This window comes from Podarcis erhardii, assembly GCF_964252035.2.
Source record: "Podarcis erhardii genome assembly, chromosome: 4".
Taxonomy (NCBI): Eukaryota; Metazoa; Chordata; class Lepidosauria; order Squamata; family Lacertidae; genus Podarcis; species Podarcis erhardii.
Window position 1 is genome coordinate 6,862,258 of NC_138508.1, and position 18,008 is coordinate 6,880,265.

Sequence of the window (18,008 nt, forward strand, 5' to 3'; positions counted from 1 at the left end):
GAGAGCTCGCGGAGGCAAAAAGAGAGCTCGCTAGCGGTCCGAAGGAGATCCAAATGAAAGTGACCCGAAGCAACCCAAGCCCAGCCAGAACCCTGCGCGTGATTTCAGCTCTTTCAAAGGCGTCCGGCAGCGGCTTCTTCGGCGAGGCGGGAGTGCGCGGACGGCCTGGCGCGCCCCGTGGGGTCGGAGGGCTACGCACGGGTCGCGGGTGAAAAGATAGACCGACTAAGAAGCGAGCAGGGAAGCAGTGCGAAAACTGGAGCAAAAGCAGCAAGGAGCGAATCCAGCCCGTCAGCATCGTGAATCTGGCCTGCATGACCATTTCAGAACCCGCCAAGTGTCCGAGGCTCAAAGCATCTCGGCCGGCCGCTCAGTCAGTCCCCGTGAGGTACATGCCACAGGCGTGGTGGCGGCTCTACCCATGAAAGGCCAGGGGGTTTCACCCGGGGACGGGGAAGTGTTGTCTTTTGGCTTGAAGAGCGAAGTTCAGGTTAGTGGAGGAAGGCAGACTTGGGTCGATTCGGTTTCATTACGTAGACGTTTAAAGGTGGGAGAAGGAAGTACAGTCCTATTTCTGTGAGTGGCACAGGGGTCTTTCCACTCCTGTGGTTTACATGCTCTGAAAGCTAGGATCTGTTTTGATATTTCAATTTTAACAGGATGGAGTGGAACCGGAGATTGACCATCTTGTTAGCCTGGGGCAGGGGGCAGCAACCTTTCTCAGCCATGTGGGCCAGTCCACCGTCCCTCAGACCATGTGGGGGGCCAGACTATATTTTTTTTGGGGGGGGGGATGAACAAATTCCTATACCCCACAAATAACCCAGAGATGCATTTTAAATAAAAGGACACATTCTACGCATCTGAAAACACACTGATTCCTGAATCGTCTGTGGGCCGGATTGAGAAGCCGATTCCGCATCCGGCCCCCAGGCCTTAAGGGGTAGTAAGGGGTAGTTTGCCTACCCCTGGCCTGGGGAGCCACATTCTGGTTGAAGGAGGCCAGGACTGGCCCCCAAGGCCTGGGGTGTCCCTCCTCCCCTGCAGTAGGGCTTGGAATCCAGGAGAAAACTCTTGGAATAGCCTTGCCAGGAGCTCAGAGACGGACTCACCTGTCCCCATGTCCTTCTCTTTGCAGATGTGCTGTGGTTGCGCATCCCTCCCCCAGGGGTGAGTATTGGAGAGAACCAGAGCAGGGACTCAGACCTGCCCTCCTTGCCCCCCACTCTGCCCTCTCGGAGGTGGAGAAGCCCTCCCTTCGTGAGGAACTGACAGACTGACTTTTGCCTTTCAGCTGCTGGAGGGAGATCAGCTGTACCTGCCGGAGGTGATCCTGGTTGCCAGACAGCTCAGCTGAGGGGGCTCTGAAGGAGGAGGACCCTACTGGCCTAGGTTCACATACCCTGTTTGAAAGGGGAATCATCAATATTATGAAAATGATGTACAGATGGTACATGACCCCAGTCAAGCTTGCAAAAATTTATCATTCGCCCGATAATAAATGCTGGAAATGTAAAGAAACTGAAGGTACATTCTTTCACCTTTGGTGGACGTGCCCAAGGATTAAGGCTTTCTGGGAGATGATTTATAATCAAATGAAAAAGGTATTTAAGTATACCTTCCTGAAGAAACCAGAGGCCTTTCTCCTGGGCATGGTCGGCCAATGGTCTGGAACAAAGGACAATAATCAGCTCTTCCCTCTGGGGGCAGGAAACTGCAAACTCCCCTCAGTCCCACTCAGAGGAAGACTCTTTGGAGCCTCTCTCAATTAACAAACATTTGCACACTTCATTCTCATTTTTGTCCTGTTTAAGATTGATAAGGCCCAACATGGCTTCCTTAGATTTTAGTGGTTAAGAGTGGTGGACTTGTAAACTGGTGAACCGGGTTCGCTTCCCTGCTCCTCCACCTGCAGCTGCTGGGTGACCTTGGGCCAGTCACACTTCTCTGAAGTCTCTCAGCCCCACTCACCTCACAGAGTGTTTGTTGTGGGGGAGAAAGGGAAAGGAGATTGTTAGCCGCTTTGAGACTCCTGAAGGGGAGTAAAAGGCGGGATATCAAATCCAAACTCTTCTTCTTCTCTTCTTCTTCTTCATTTATAGAGAAGCTAAGATCTCTAATGCGTGGGCTCTCAGGCTGGGTTATTATTATATCTACTGCCTTCTGAGCCCCATTAAGTTTACGGTTTCATGTTCTAGCTTTAGGTTATAGTTTAACAACACAAATTTGATGTGCTCAGCTCTCCCTAAGGGTTCACACCTTGATTTTGTTGAAGGATCCCTGAGGTGGCCGCTGTGTCCTGGGTTCCAGGTGGTGGGCCTAAGCCACCCATTAAAAGTTACAACGGTCTCACAATTTGGACTTGGAAAGACCATTTCGCCCCTTTAATTTATTTTATTTTATATATTTTTCCCAATTGGAGATGACAAACTGGAGGGGCGTATTAGAATCCTCTCTGGGGCAAAAAGGCTTCATGGAAGCTTTGTTGTCAGGAAGAGTCCCGCTAGGGTGTTTAGAAGAGTGAGCTCCCATCTCCCTCTAATACCGAGCGGGGGTTGCTCGATAACAAGTTACACAAGGAGATACATAAACAGAGATACAAGAGATGGACAAAGGGGGGGGGGGAGAGAGAAAAGAATATCCTATCAGTATTATTCAGTCTAACACTCAAGTGCCCCTCTCGGCCCTTTCTGGGCAAAACTCCGACGGATCGGACCGGAGAAGGCTAGGGGTCCGAGAAGACAAAGGTTTGAAAGGAAGCAAATGACACACACACAGAGAGAGAGATTTTCCATGACCCTTCCGGCCACGCTCCGAAAGAAGGCGTCAAGGAGAGAAAAAAGAGATTTTCCACGATCCCTTTGGCTACACTCCGAAGAAGAGAAGGACTTCCAGGACGCTTCCGGCCGCACTCCGAGAGAAGACGTCAAGGAGAGGAAAAAGAAAAGTTCAGCTGCCGTGGAGACATTATTCTTCCACCCCCCTCCCACCGTACTAACTTCAAACCATACTCACATCCTTGAATGTCCCTCGTGGATCCCAGGATCCTTTTATTTGGCCGGCTTGACCTTGCCTTTGCTCCCCTGGTTGAGCTTTCTGGTGATGATTGATTACCGCCCGCAAAGAGGAGGCAAGGAGAGGAAAAAGGATCCCTGGGCTAAGGTTGCCCAGTGGCGCCCGATCCCCTCTATCTCCCCCCTCACCTTCACAGGAGGACCAAGAGTCCCTGAGCATGGTCGCCAAATTGTTAACGGAAAAATCCGAGGGCTCCCTTGGACAAAAACAAAGATACCAACCAGGATAACTTGGAGCAAAACAGCAGCCTGTAGGCTTGGCCTTTATTGAGCTGTTGCAACAGGGTGCTCCCCTCACTTGCAGGAGAGAGGAAGGACCCAGAAAAATGGTGTGCAAGGCCTTATAAAGACTTTTGAAGTTGCCACCCTGTAGATCAAGCCCACCCCCAGAAACATCATACATACATCACAGAAGGGGTGTAACCCAAGACCACCCCTCAGATACATCACATCTACATCACAGAAAAGAGGGGTTGAGGGAGGGGTTGTGGTGGTAACCTGAGTGTCCTGTCACCTGGCAGGTTCTTCCTTTCCCCCTCCCCATGAGTACTTTCCAGGTGACAGAGGGGAGTTTGCAGTTTCCTGCCCCCAGAGGGAAGAGCTGATTATTGTCCTTTGTTCCAGACCATGCTGAATCCACGCCCATAAGCAAGTTCTTTGTGATCTTGATGGTCTTCTGTCTAGGACCATCAGGGTTGGCATAGCAACTGGGCAGGGCTCCTGTGTATGTGCTGGTATGCTCAAGGGATTATGGCTGCCCTCTTTCAAACCTTCCCCATTTTGTACACCTTCCTTCATGGAGTAAAATAAAAGTAGAACAGTGTAAATCTGATGTATGGTTGATTTTCTATGAATTTATAACAGAAGCGTAGCGTATGTAGTGTGTGAGTGTGTGAAGTTTGTACAAACTGAATGTTTGGGGGGGGGGGGTTCCTGTGACATTATCACAATATCATGGGCTTCATCCGATGTACATATTCTAAGTAATGTAAATGAATATAATGTCATAATTCAACATATTTTAACAAATTAACAAACCTGTGTATGGATAAAGTTTGTTTTACATTTGTTGTTTTAAAAGGCTCACTTTAAGAAGAAAACCTTACAGCTGCAGATTGCTGTCACCTGTAACTAAAATCAATGCTGCGCCTGTCTACATACATTGTAAGACTTGTTGTTCACTGCAGAAACCACTATAAGTTCCATTATCTGGATACTTCATATATGGTATGTACTTTTACAGCATGATTGTTTATATAATTTTAATTTGTTAGATGATCTTGTGGTCGATCCACAACTCTGGTCACTGCTCCCTGAGAAAAGCTCAAGAATTCTGGGCAAAGACAATGGGTAGATCACTGGCAGGATTTTTATTACTGAACTCTGGGCAAAGACAATGGGTAGATCACTGGCAGGATTGTTATTACTGGGAGTAGATCTCAGTCTCTTGGAAGTTCTGGCATTGTGGCTAGTTCAAGGTACCAGCACAACTTTAATTGCCACTCATCTTGTTGATGTTAACTCATTTTCCAGTATTTTGCTATTAACATCCTAACCGCTATTGCCGTGTAAAGAACCAAAGCTTTCCTATTTAACTTTCTAATGATAAGCATACCAAATGAAAAATCATTAGAATGTTAAATAGGAAAGCTTTGGTTTTCTTTAAAATAAATAGCATTTATTTTATTTTATTTTCCCTTTGGGGACATATCCACCACATGTGGAATAAGGTTCCCTCATTTTGTCTGCATCTCCAACACTTATTGCTGATATTTATTTATTTTGACTGATTTGGATGGGGTCAGGTACCATCTAAAAATCAAATAGCATGTGGTGAATTTTAAGTCTTTTCCCATAATTTCCCTCATTTTGCATCTTCATTGGATATCCACAATCGTGTGTCCATTTCACCATCACCTCCTTCACCTCCTAGTCCTTAAGGTTCCAGTCCAGTAACAATCTGTGTGGTTTTGATAATTTGTTTGTATTATTTAATATATATATATATTTTAAAAATCCGCTGTTGTTCTGTCAAGTCCATTTATTTTTTATCTGGAAAAAATTGTTTAACTGGTAATCTTTCTTTTTTACTTTTGAATTCCTTTTATATTTTTACTTTTTTGTAATTTTAGCATATAATAACAGTAGTAATTATATGGAAATAGGATAATAATATTGTAATGAATAAAATGCTTAACTCGCCAAGATTTTTATTGTTTGCAGCTTCCCAAGAAAACTGAAGGAGATTCTCTCCTTTTTGGCTTTTATCTCTTCCCTTTATAACTGTCTCTTTAAGTCCCAACAGTCCTGCCCCACCCTCCCATTTACAGGATATCCTTTCTACAGATGTCAACGCAGACCCAATGATGGAAAACCCTCCGCCCAATTCCTCGTGACCACAAGGCTATTTATTACCTGCAGCAACACCAACAAAAGCCACCAGAGTGGCCACAGCTATCTCTTTCCAAAGGATATAGACTGACAGGGAGGGGGCTGACAGTCTTTTCTGTGATGTGGGTATGATGTATCTGGGGGGGGGGGGTCCTTGGGCTACACCTCTTCTATGATGTATGTATGATGTTTCTTGGGGTGGTCTTGGACTCCAGGGTGGGCAATTAAAAATGTCTATATAGGGGCTTTCATGCATTGCTCGGGGTCCTCCTCCTCTCTCCTGCGTGTGGGGGAGCACCCTGTTGCTAGTATGTCACATGCCCCTGTTTACTTTCCTAGGCTTGGGAAGTGTAAGAACAGAAGTCAGTCTTATCTCTTCCACTCTGCTGTGCTTTTGCACTGTTCTGTGTCTCCCTGTCTGTTGCTGAAGAAGAGAGAGGGTGCCATTATGATCAGTTTGGTGTTGTCTTCAAATGTGAGGAGCATCCCCTCAGTTCCTTCATCCATGTCATTTATCAAGACGCTGAACAACAACGGGCCCAGGACAGAACCCTGCAGCACCCCTCTGGTCACTTTTCCCAGGATGAGGAGGAACCATGAAGGAGTCCTTTTTGGGTTCGGTCAGTCAAATCCACCTAACAGTTACCTCATTCACTCACACTTTACCAGCTTCTTCACATAAATATCACAGAGGACTCTGTCCAAAGCCTTACTGAAATCGAGGTGCACTATTTCCACAACAGTCCACTGATCAACGAAGTTTGTAACTCCATCCAAGAAAAGAAAAAAAGAAAAGGAGAGATTTCTCTGGCTTGTCTTGTTTTTGACCCCTGGGCTTTCACTTGTGGGGTGCCTCAGGGTTCCGTCCTCTCCCCCATGCTTTTCAACATTTACATGCAGCCGCTGGGAGAGATCATCAGGAGGTTTGGGCTGGGTGTTCATCAGTATGCAGATGATACCCAGCTCTACCTCTCTTTCAAATCAGAACCAGTGAAGGCGGTGAAGGTCCTCTGTGAGTGTCTGGAGGCGGTTGGAGGATGGATGGCGGCTAACAGATTGAGGTTGAATCCTGACAAGACAGAAATACTGTTTTGGGGGGACAGGAGGCGGGCAGGTGTGGAGGATTCCTTGGTCCTGAATGGGGTAACTGTGTCCCTGAAGGACCAGGTGCGCAGCCTGGGAGTCATTTTGGACTCATAGCTGTCCATGGAGGCACAGGTCAAATCTGTGTCCAGGGCAGCTGTTTATCAGCTCCATCTGGTACGTAGGCTGAGACCCTATCTGCCTGCGGACTGTCTCACCAGAGTGGTGCATGCTCTGGTTATCTCCCGCTTGGACTACTGCAATGCACTCTACATGGGGCTACCTTGGAAGGTGACTCGGAAACTACAACTAATCCAGAATGCGGCAGCTAGACTGGTGACTGGGGGTGGCCGCCGAGACCATATAACACCGGTCTTGAAAGACCTACATTGGCTCCCAGTACGTTTCCGGGCACAATTCAAAGTGTTGGTGCTGACCTTTAAAGCCCTAAACGGCCTCGGTCCAGTATACCTGAAGGAGCGTCTCCACCCCCATCATTCTGCCCGGACGCTGAGGTCCAGCACCGAGGACCTTCTGGTGGTTCCCTCATTGCGAGAAGCAAAGCTACAGGGAACCAGGCAGAGGGCCTTCTCGGTAGTGGCGCCCGCCCTGTGGAACGCCCTTCCAGCAGATGTCAAAGCAATAAACAACTACCTGACATTCAGAAGACATCTTAAGGCAGCCCTGTTCAGGGAAGTTTTTAACATGTGATTTTACTGTATTATTGGTTTTTATGGAAGCCGCCAAGAGTGGCTGGGGAGGCCCAGCCAGATGGGCGGGGTATAAATAATAAATTATTCTTATTCTTATTCTTATTCTTGAGAAAGCCATGCTTTCATCCTGTATGTTTATATTGTAAAAACTTCAGATGAAGGGCAAATAAATTTTTAAAAGCATAAATGAGGATATTGACAAGCTAGAACTTGTGCAGAGGAAGGAGATTTATGTCTTTAATTTGGAAACCACATGACCCAGTGGTGCTGACTTGGATAAAATATTGGTGGGGGGCCAAGTAAGTCCTGCCTTGAACAATCCATCATATGATGCATGTGTGGGAATGTTCAGGGATGCAGGAAAGGATATGTTGTCAGAGTATATCCTTATCCAACTTGTGTTAACAACTTCCACAATATCAGCAGAGTAACATTCCCTTTTATTTTAAATTTGCAGAGTCTGCCTTTGCTCAGGCTCGCTAAAGCCTCTATAATAACTGTTCTGGTATTTTCCCCTTATTCCCTCATAAAATAGTAAAGACGACACAGTCTTTTACAAAAATATAAAAAGAGTTTACTCACATTCTGTTCACAATCAGATCCCAGAAGGCAGACTTAGCTTAATGAAGTAACATACACTTGGAGTCTATCCCTTAAGAAGACAGTCCCTTTTTCCTCTCTTGGCTGGAAGCCAAGAGGGCATCTCTGGCTTAGTAGATGTTGTGTCTTCGATGCATGTGGTGAAAGAGAGAGAGAGAGATGGCTGCCCTGCCCTGTGCTTTTGTCATTACCTGCACAGGTGAGGCCACACCCACCTCTAGTTACATGCAGAGGAAGTCTGTCTCGGCCCAGAAGGAAACAGGAAGTTTACCTGCTGGCTGGACAAACATCCCTCTCCATGTGTAAACATGTTCACTCTAGGAATGTTGTACTTGACTGCTCTTGTGTTTCACAGCATGCATGCCATTAGAATGGCAATGCCTATAATGGCAGCAACTTTTTAAAAAAGTAATACTTTGAGCCCATACTTCAATTTCCCAGCAGCTCCCCTTGCCCCAGAGACACTTCTAGCATTCCACCTCCTCTACCTGTGGCATTGTTCAGCAGTGGGGAAAGTGACCTCTTCACAACGGATGTCCATTTGATATGGCCCTTTCCAGGTTTTTTCCTGCCCCTTGTGTTTGTCTTTCATTTGTTCTCCTATGTGTGTTGTCAGTAGAAGCCACAATTCTGTGGGTACTCTAGGTGGTGCAGAAAGCACCTAGAAGCTGACTAGAGGTTGAAGTGCCGATCAAACTTCAGTTTTGCGCTCTATGAATTCCAGTTAGCAGTACTGGGGGTGGTTCACATTCTGGGGCAGTGCTTTTGGCCAGCAGAGGGTGTCACAGGGCCAGCCTACTTTCCCTTTAAAGCAAACTTGGGTCTCCAGCTGTTTTTGGACTACAACTCCCATCATCCTAGCTACCAGGACCAGTGGGAAGGGATGATGGGAACTGTAGTCCAGGAGCTGCTGGGGACCCAAGTGTGGGAAAGCCTGCTTCAAAGCAGCTTTTCCATTTTGCCCACAAAGATGGGACCTGTCCACGTTTGTATCTTCTTGTATTTTGTTTTCCTCATGACCTTTCTGTGTTTGTTTTTTATTTTTTAAGAGAGCAAATTGAAAGAGAAATTGTATGGCACATTGCAGAAGAATAAAAGGTTGTGTTTGAAAAAAACACACCAAAAACTGGGGGGTGGCATCCTTAAATGTTTTATTAGGGGTGGGGCAAAGACCACTAGGCCTTTAAGAGTTGGCGCCTATTCCCTACACCCACAGGTCTCAGGATGGTTACAGAATTAAAAAAAAAAAAACACGATAAAAAACACCACATATTAAAAGGGCATTAGATGTGAATTAGCCGAAAGCCTGGTTAAAAAGGTGCGGATTTGCCTGGCTCCTAAAGCTGTATAATGGTTTTTCTGACCATTGTATGGATTCTTTGATGAGAAGTAAGATTGGCACTCTGACTGAAGCTCTTTCCACATTCCACACACTGATAGGGTTTCTCCCCTGTATGAATTCTTTGATGGGAAGTGAGATTGGAGCTATCAGTGAAGCTCTTTCCACATTCCACGCACTGATAGGGTTTTTCCCCTGTATGAATTCTTTGATGGGAAGTGAGATTGGAGCTACATGTGAAGCTCTTTCCACATTCCACACACTAATAGGGTTTCTCCCCTGTATGAATTCTTTGATGAGAAGTAAGGGAGAAGCTCTTCCTGAAGCTCTTTCCACATTCCAAGCACTGATAGGGTTTCTCCCCTGTATGAATTCTGTGATGGGAAGTCAGATCGGAGCTACATGTGAAGCTCTTTCCACATTCCCCACACTGATAGGGTTTCTCCCCTGTATGAATTCTTTGATGGGAAGTGAGAGAGGAGCTACATGTGAAGCTCTTTCCACATTCCTCACACTGATAGGGTTTCTCCCCTGTATGAATTCTTTGATGGAAAGTGAGAGAGGAGCTCCGAGTGAAGCTCTTTCCACATTCCTGACACTGATAGGGTTTTTCCCCTGTATGAATTCTTTGATGGGAAGTGAGAGAGGAGCTCTGAGTGAAGCTTTTTCCACATTCCACACACTGATAGGGTGTTTCCCCTGTATGAATTCTTTGATGGGAAGTAAGGGAGGATCTATTCCTGAAGCTCTTTCCACATTCCACACACTGATAGGGTTTCTCCCCTGTATGAATTCTGTGATGGAAAGTGAGACTGTCGTTGTGAATGAACCTCTTTCCACATTCCACACACTGATAGGGTTTCTCCCCTGTATGAATTCTTTGATGGGAAGTGAAATTTTGCTTCTTACAGAAGCTCTTTCCACATTCTGCACACTGATAGGGCTTCTCCCCTGTATGAACTATTTGATGGGAAGTAAGATTGACCCTCTGACTGAAGCTCTTTCCACATTCCATGCACTGATAGGGTTTCTCCCCTGTATGAATTCTGTGATGGGAAGTGAGATTGGACCTATCAGTGAAGCTCTTTCCACATTCCATGCACTGATAGGGTTTCTCCCCTGTATGAATTCTTTGATGGGAAGTGAGATTGGACCTATCAGTGAAGCTCTTTCCACATTCCATGCACTGATAGGGTTTCTCCCCTGTATGAATTCTTTGATGGGAAGTGAGAGAGGAGCTGCATGTGAAGCTCTTTCCACATTCCACGCACTGATAGGGTTTCTCCGCTGTATGAATTCTTTGATGGGAAGTGAGATTGGAGCTATCAGTGAAGCTCTTTCCACATTCCATGCACTGATAGGGTTTCTCCCCTGTATGAATTCTTTGATGGGAAGTGAGAGAGGAGCTGCATGTGAAGCTCTTTCCACATTCCACACACTGATAGGGTTTCTCCGCTGTATGAATTCTTTGATGGGAAGTGAGATTGGAGCTATCAGTGAAGCTCTTTCCACATTCCACGCACTGATAGGGTTTCTCCCCTGTATGAATTCTTTGATGGGAAGTAAGGGAGGAGCTCTTCCTGAAGCTTTTTCCACATTCCATGCACTGATAGAGTTTCTTTCCAATGATATTTTGTTGATGGGAAGTGGAATGGGAGCTCTGGCTGCAGCTTTCTCCACACTCCAAATTTTTATGTGGCTTCTCCTCCCTGGGGATTTTATCATGGTCACCTTTTCTCTCAATTTCCAATTCATCAGAATCTGCAATGGAGACAAAAAGGGATTAGAGCCTCAGGAACAAATGGAGAAGAAATGAAACGAGTTGGGTGTGTGTTCATTACCTGTGTTGTTTGTCATTTTACCAACATATTTCTTATTAGATTCTGAAGAGTTGTTGAATGTTGTTTTCTCTGATACATAGTAGTGGTCAAAATTGTGGAAGGTTGAAGCTGACACTGAAGATGGCCTGGGAAGTTCACACCAGCCCAATCGTGGTAGAAAAAGCAATATTTTGATGAAGATTGTTCAAAGAAAAAACTGTAAGTTTCTGTTTATTGTGGGGGTGTTAGGTTCCCAGGTGTTATAGGGGGCAATGTTGAACTCTGTGAAAATATATGAGGTTGGCCCACAGATGTATTTTTTGAATTTCCAGGCAGTTATGACGATCCCACAGGGAGCCTTACCAAGAGAGGCCAATATCCCACGATTCTCCTCCATGACGTCCTTATGCAGAGCTCTCTGGTCAGGATCCAGCAACACCCACTCCTCGTCCGTGAAACGAACAGTGACATCTTCAAAGCACACTGGACCCTAAAAGAAAAAGGGAAATGTCCTCCTCTGAGACAGCAGAAATATGATCTGCTACACAATGCTCTGTTGTTTCCTTCCTGTTAATAATAATAATAATAATAATAATAATAATAATAATAATAATAATATATTATTTATACCCCACCCATCTGGCTGGGTTTCCCCAGCCATTCTGGGTGGCTTCCAAAAAACGCTAAAAGACAATAATCTCTTAAACATTAAAAGTGTCCCTAAACAGGGCTGCCTTTAGATGTCTTCTAAAAGTTTGGTAGTTATTTTTCTCCTTGACATCTGGTGGGAGGGCGTTCCACAGGGCGGGTGCCACTACCAAGAAGGCCCTCTGCCTGGTTCCCTGTAACTTGGCTTCTCGCAGCGAGGGAACCGCCAGAAGGCCCTCAGCACTAGATCTCAGTGTCTGGGAAGAACGATGGAGGTGGAGGCGCTCCTTCACGTATACTGGACCGAGGCCGTTTAGGGCTTTCAAGGTCAGCAGAAACACTTTGAATTGTGCTCAGAAACGTTCTGGGAGCCAGTGTAGGTCTTTCAAGACCGGTGTTATATGGTCTCGGCGGTCGCTCCCAGTCACCAGTCTAGCTGCTGCATTTTTGATTAGTTGTAGTTTCCGGGTCACCTTCAAAGGTAGCCCCACATACAGCGCATTGCAGTAGTCCAAGGGAGAGATAACCAGAGCACGCACCACTCTGGAGATACAGTCTGCGGGTAGGGAGGGTCTCAGCCTGCATACCAGATGGAGCTGATAAACAGCTGCCATGGACACACAATTGACCTGTGCCTCCATGGACAGCTGCGAGTCCAGAATGACTCCCAGGCTGTGCACCTGGTCCTTCACCTCAATCTGTTAGCCGCCATCCATCCTCCAACTGCCACAGAAATTTCACCGCCTTCACTGGTTCCGATTTGAGAGGTAGAGTTGGGTATCATCCACATACTGATGAGCACCCAGCCCAAACCCCCTGATGATCTCTCCCAGCGGCTGCATGTAGATGTTGAAAAGCATGGGGGAGAGGACGGAACCCTGAGGCACCCCACAAGTGAGAGCCCAGGGGTCTGAACACTCATCCCCCACCACCACTTTTTGGACACGGCCCAGGAGGAAGGAGCGGAACCACTGTATGTCAGTGCCCCCGGCTCCCAGCCCCTCACCACGGTCCAGAAGGATGTTATGGTCGATGGTGTCAAAGGCCGCTGAGAGATCCAGCAGAACTAGGAAACAGCTCTCACCTTTGTCCCTGGTCCACCGGACTTCATCGAACCAGTGCGACCAAGGCAGTTTCAGTCCCAATATGAGGCCTGAATCCCGACTGGAAGGGATGCAAATGGTGCACTTCTTCCAGGCGTGCCTGGAGTTGTTCAGCAACCACTCGCTCCATCACCTTGCCCAAGAATGGAAGATTTGAGACTGGGCGATAGTTAGCCATATTGGCACCATCTAAAGATGGTTCTTTAATAAGCGGTTTGATAACCGCCTTTTTCAGCGGTTCTGGGAAGGCTCCCTCACAGAGAAAAGCATTCACGACCCCTCAAAGCCCATCGCCCAGCCCTTCCCGGCTAGCTTTTATAAGCCAGGATGGGCAAGAATCAAGGAGACAGGTGGTTGGTTTCACTTGTCCAAGCAGCCGGTCCACATACTCGGAGGTTAACAGATTGGAACCGATCCCACACAACTTGACTAGACAGGACACTAGCACTCTCCCACCCCAGCCCTGCTCCCACGGTGGAGTCTACCTCTTCCTGAATCTGAGTGACTTTATCTGCAAAAAACTTTGCAAAATCATTGCAGGAGATCATGTGGCCCATACTGGGCCCCGATGTAGCAGGTGGTTCCACTAAATTGCGAACCCCCTGAAAAAGTCTCCTGCGGCTGTTTTCTGCAGATGCAATAGAGGCGGCGAAGAAAGTCTTCTTTGCCGTCACTACCGCCACTTGGTAGGCTCAACATTGAGCTCTAACCCGTGTCCGGTCAGCTTCAGAATGAGTTATCCATCACCGGCGCTCTAGCCATCTCAGCGATTGTTTCATTGCCCTCAGTTATCAATCTAGAAATAAAGTAAGCCTCTTTTGGATGGCCATCTGTCTTGGATGATCTAGCAGATTCCTGCATTGCAGGGGGTCTCTTGACTCTGGGAGACAAGCAGAGAGGGTGGCTTCTGGCAGAAGGAACAGGGAGCCACCGGTGACTCCTCCTTCTCCTGACTCACCTCAGCCTCTCGACTTTCCTCTCCAACTTGCCTCCTTCCTCTTCTGCCTCTGATTCTGCACTGCATTCTTCTACAGAGTCTCCCAGCTCACTAAGCCCTGTTTCCCCTTCAGCTTCTGACACCTCCTCTTCCCAGGCTTCTCCCTCTTCCCGCTCATGCTTCCTCCACTTCCACTCCTTCGGCTCTGAGCCATCTTCCCTTCCTGGTTCCCCGGCTTCTTCCTCCCACCATTCCTCTGTGCCCAACCAGTCCAAGATACTGCTCCATCCCTCGGCCTCTGTCCCCACAAGGCAGCTTCCCCTGACCTGATCTGGTTCCACAGCCGCTGCTTCCCTTCTGCCCCCATGAAAAGGTGGATCAGGAGGTCTTTCCGACATCCTTCTGCCATCTGCAGGAGAAAAAAGGTAAGCAGGACGTCTGGACTGCCTGTTTCTCACAGGTGAAACAGGGCATCTCTAACTGCAGATGGGCCTTTGAGAAAGCCTTTCCTGCTGAGAGCATTTGGAGGTTTGTGCCCATTTCATGTTTGTTTGTGCAGAAATACATCTCTCCTCCTCTGGACCCTTCTTCCCAACTGTCTCCCCCAAAACAAGATGAAAAGAACCCTCAGATGAGTTGGAAAACTACAGAACGAGACCAAATGGAGAAAAGCCTCCTTCCTCCTTACCCAGTGGCCTCTCTCTGGTGTCCAACGGAGGCCTCTCTGCCTCACAGGAATCCAGGTCCATTTCTGCAAAGAGATCCTTTCCCTGAAAAAGAAACAAGGATTCAAAACAGAGAATGGGGAGAAATACTAGAAAGAGAATGACAAAGACTTGAAGGGTGTGAGATCTCATTCCATGGATGCTTTCCCAGAAAACGGATGGGCCATCAGCAGACCATTATGGGATGTTTTCTGTCCTGTTTGGAGCCCCTTGGGAGTATCCAGAGGAAAGTCTCTCTCACCTGCTTTCTCTCCTCTGCCTGACTCAGGAGGAAACCTTCGGCCAGGGCCACCGCCTGGGAACTGGTCTCCGCTCCGCATTCCCTCACCCAGCTCTCCATCTCCAGTGGAAGGACAGCCAGGAACTGCTCCAAGATCACCAGGTCCAGCATCTCAGCTTTCGTGTGCCTTTCTGGCTTCAGCCACTGGTGGCAAAAGTGGTAGAGTCGGCTGCAAACCTCTCGGGGTCCTTTGGCCTCTTGGCAGCAGAACTGCCTCAACTGCTGGCTCTGCACCTCTGAGCGGAGGGTGTCCTCCTCACCCAGAATCTTCTGCACAGAGTTTTCCCAGAACCCCCCACTGCTCCCAGTTTGGCTGCCATGGCCTCTTCCTGCTTTGGGGCCAGCTGAGTCTTGCTCATCCATCTGTGCTCTCAGGAAGCCTCTGACAGATCGGAAGGAACCCTTTGGTCTTCTGCCAAGTTCTGCCCGTCTTAATGAGGGGCTCTAGCAAATCCTACAAAGCAAATACATTGTTCTGTTACAGAATTTGTAGGACGAGGGGGAAATGGTTCCCTGAGCAAGCATGGATGAGTCTTGCTGGGAACCAGGGCTGGACTGCACCGCATCCCAGACCATGAGCTATCTTTTTGAAAAGAAAGAGGAGGAGGAAGAGGAGAAGAAATAAGTCTCTAGCCTTCTAGCAATGCAAAATGTGGAGGCAACGGAAGGGATTTCTGTCAGATTAATCAACCTGGTTTCTCCATCCTTCCAGTCAATGCATGAAGTCAGAACCGAATGACAAGGGAGTCATCTTGTGAAAAATGGATGCTTTTCTCTACTTGGGGTCCTGACCTGGGGGTTCTCTGGAGTTGCTCCCCCCAGTCCCACCCTCACCCCACCTCCACTCCCTGCTTCTGTCTCCTTTTCTGCAACATCTGCCGCTGTCCAGACAGATTTGTGGGGTGAGATCTCTTTTTCTCTCTTCTGAGGGCCAGGAATGTATCTGGCCAACCCCCAGAGGGCCAAGTGGGCGGGGCCAAAGACATCTCCCTTGATTTTTTGATTTTTTTGTTGTTCTATTAGATAGCTTAACACAAACTGGCTTGCAATGCAGCAGCCAGACTATGGCCTGGGATCCCTCTCTTTATTCCTGGCCTCTCTTTGCTACTTTTCCTTCCTTCCTGCCAGTTGTTTTTTTTGGGGGGTGGGGGCTAGTCCACCTCCTCCTCCAGCTTTGGAAAACCATTTGCACATGTTTCCTCCGTTGTGCAACAATGAGGCTGAGCGATGTCACACAGAGTTAAAGAGCCAGGGACTTCTTTCTTTTAAAAAGGGAGATTTTGTGGGAGTCAGGGATCCTCTGATCTGCAGGAAGGAGAGCGTGGCAGACCTGGCCCCTCCCTGGCAGGACCCTCTCCTCCTCCCTGACTTGGGGTCCCCTCCTGCAGGTGCAGATCCGGCCCCCCAGGCACCCTCTCCTGCTGCAGCCCTGGGACCCCACCCCCGTCTCCCCACTGCACCCTCTGGGGGGAGAGAGAGGAGCTTCAACCCATAGCTGGCAACCTTCCCTTTTTTTGTGGGAAATTCCCTTATTGCAGCGCCGTTTCCCGCTGCTTCCTGCTGCTATCCCGGATTGGTAGATAGGTGAGGCTGCTGATCCCTTATATTTTCAAGGCTGCTGATCCCTTATATTTTCAAGGCTGCTGATCCCTTATTTTCAAGGCTGCTGATCCCTTATTTTCAAGGCTGCTGATCCCTTATTTTCAAATCTGAAAGTTGACAGCTATGGACTCACCAGATCCCAGGAGGGGGCTGCGATTCGGCCCTTGCAGGAGAGACACCAAAGTAACACCCCCCCCTTCCTTGCAGGAAAGGACTGGGGAGGGAGGGGCCTTGGCTGTAGAGGACCTGGCCCCCCCTTGCTTCCTGGCCTCTCTAGGAAGGCAGCTCACTTCCTTTTAACCCTTGCCAAGCCGAGTCCCTCCAGCTCAGCCTCTCTCGCTTGGCACAACCTCAGATTCTTATTATTTTGTATGGATTTAGGGGGCAGCTGCCCCCCTGGCTCCGCCCACGCCCAGATATCCTTTTGGGGGTGAGGCTCTTGGCTGGACTCTGAGCATCTCCCTCCCTTGGCCAGAAACCAGAGGAAGAGCTTGCAGGGAAAAGGGCTTTGCAGGAGGCAAGGAAGCTCCTCCTAGAATTCCGGAGTGGAGAGAGAGGAGGGGATCCCAGGGTCATCTAGTCCAACCCCCAGCAATGCAGGAATCTCAGCTCAAGCATCCATGGCAGATGGCCGTCCGGTCTCTCCTTAGAAACCTCCAAGGAAGGAGAGTCTCCCACCTCCCAAGGAAGACCTTTCCCCTGCCAAAATGAGTAATAATGAGTAATAAATTAAATGAGTAAATGAGTAAAAATTTCTTATGCGTGCTTTTCATACTAATATACAAAAGTAAGCCATTTCCCTTTCCAGAAATGCTTAATTGCTAATTCAATGGACTGAAAATGGATGGCTGTTGTTATTATGTTTAGGGAAGCTTTTAATATTTGATGGACAATTGTATTTTAATATTTTGTTGGAAGCCGCCCAGAGTGGCTGGGGAACCCAGCCAGATGGGTGGGGTATACATTATTATTATTATTATTATTATTATTATTATTCATCATCAGGTGAGTGTTCTCCTTTCAAAAGAGGCAGGTGGAATCTCCACGGTTGCTAATAGTATAACATTGTAAGTGCAGAGAAATATGGGGAACCCTAGATTATCTGCTTGGCATGCAGAATGTCCCAGGGTCAGCCCCTGACATCTCCTGCCAGGGCTGGACAAAATCCCTGCCTGAAACTCTGGGGAGCTGCTGCCAGTCAGTGTAGACCAGGGGTCCTCAAACTATGTTCCGCGGGCCGAATCCAGCCCTCCAGGGTCGTGAATCTGGCCTGCACGACCATTTCAGAACCCACCAAGTGTTCGAGGCTGAAAGCATCTCGCCACCCGCTCAGTCAGTCCCTGCGCCGTGCTGAGGTATAACACCGGTCTTGAAAGACCTACATTGGCTCCCACTACGTTTCCGAGCACAATTCAAAGTGCTGGTGCTGACCTTTAAAGCCCTAAACGGCCTCGGCCCAGCATACCCAAAAGAGCGTCTCCACCCCCATTGTTCTGCCCGGACACTGAGGTCCAGCTCCAAGGGCCTTTAGGCGGTTCCCTCATTGCGAGAAGCAAAGCTACAGGGAACCAGGCAGAGGGCCTTCTCGGTAGTGGCCCCTGCCCTGTGGAACGCCCTCCCATCAGATGTCAAAGCGATAAACAACTACCTGACATTCAGAAGACATCTTAAGGCAGCCCTGTTAAGGGAAGTT

At 48.0% G+C, this 18,008-nt stretch overlaps 3 protein-coding genes across 3 annotated transcripts in view; all 3 read right to left on the bottom strand.

Moving 5' to 3' along the window:
- The window catches only part of LOC309341032 (uncharacterized protein), a 103,778-nt gene that overhangs the window by 61,639 nt on the left and 24,131 nt on the right, over window positions 1-18,008 (bottom strand). The window lies entirely within an intron of this gene.
- LOC309340989 (uncharacterized protein) overlaps window positions 1-18,008 on the bottom strand; it is a 91,924-nt gene that overhangs the window by 31,505 nt on the left and 42,411 nt on the right. The window lies entirely within an intron of this gene.
- On the bottom strand, window positions 6,117-16,341 carry LOC309340615 (uncharacterized protein; the record flags this gene model as incomplete). Its single annotated transcript, XM_081859499.1, has 7 exons — window positions 16,203-16,341; window positions 14,675-15,167; window positions 14,397-14,478; window positions 14,035-14,117; window positions 11,384-11,510; window positions 10,110-10,961; window positions 6,117-6,232 (listed from the first exon to the last, which is right to left on the bottom strand). Exons 2-7 carry the CDS (start codon window positions 15,074-15,076, stop codon window positions 6,117-6,119), a joined length of 1,662 nt encoding a protein of 553 aa, XP_081715625.1. The 5' UTR covers window positions 15,077-15,167; window positions 16,203-16,341.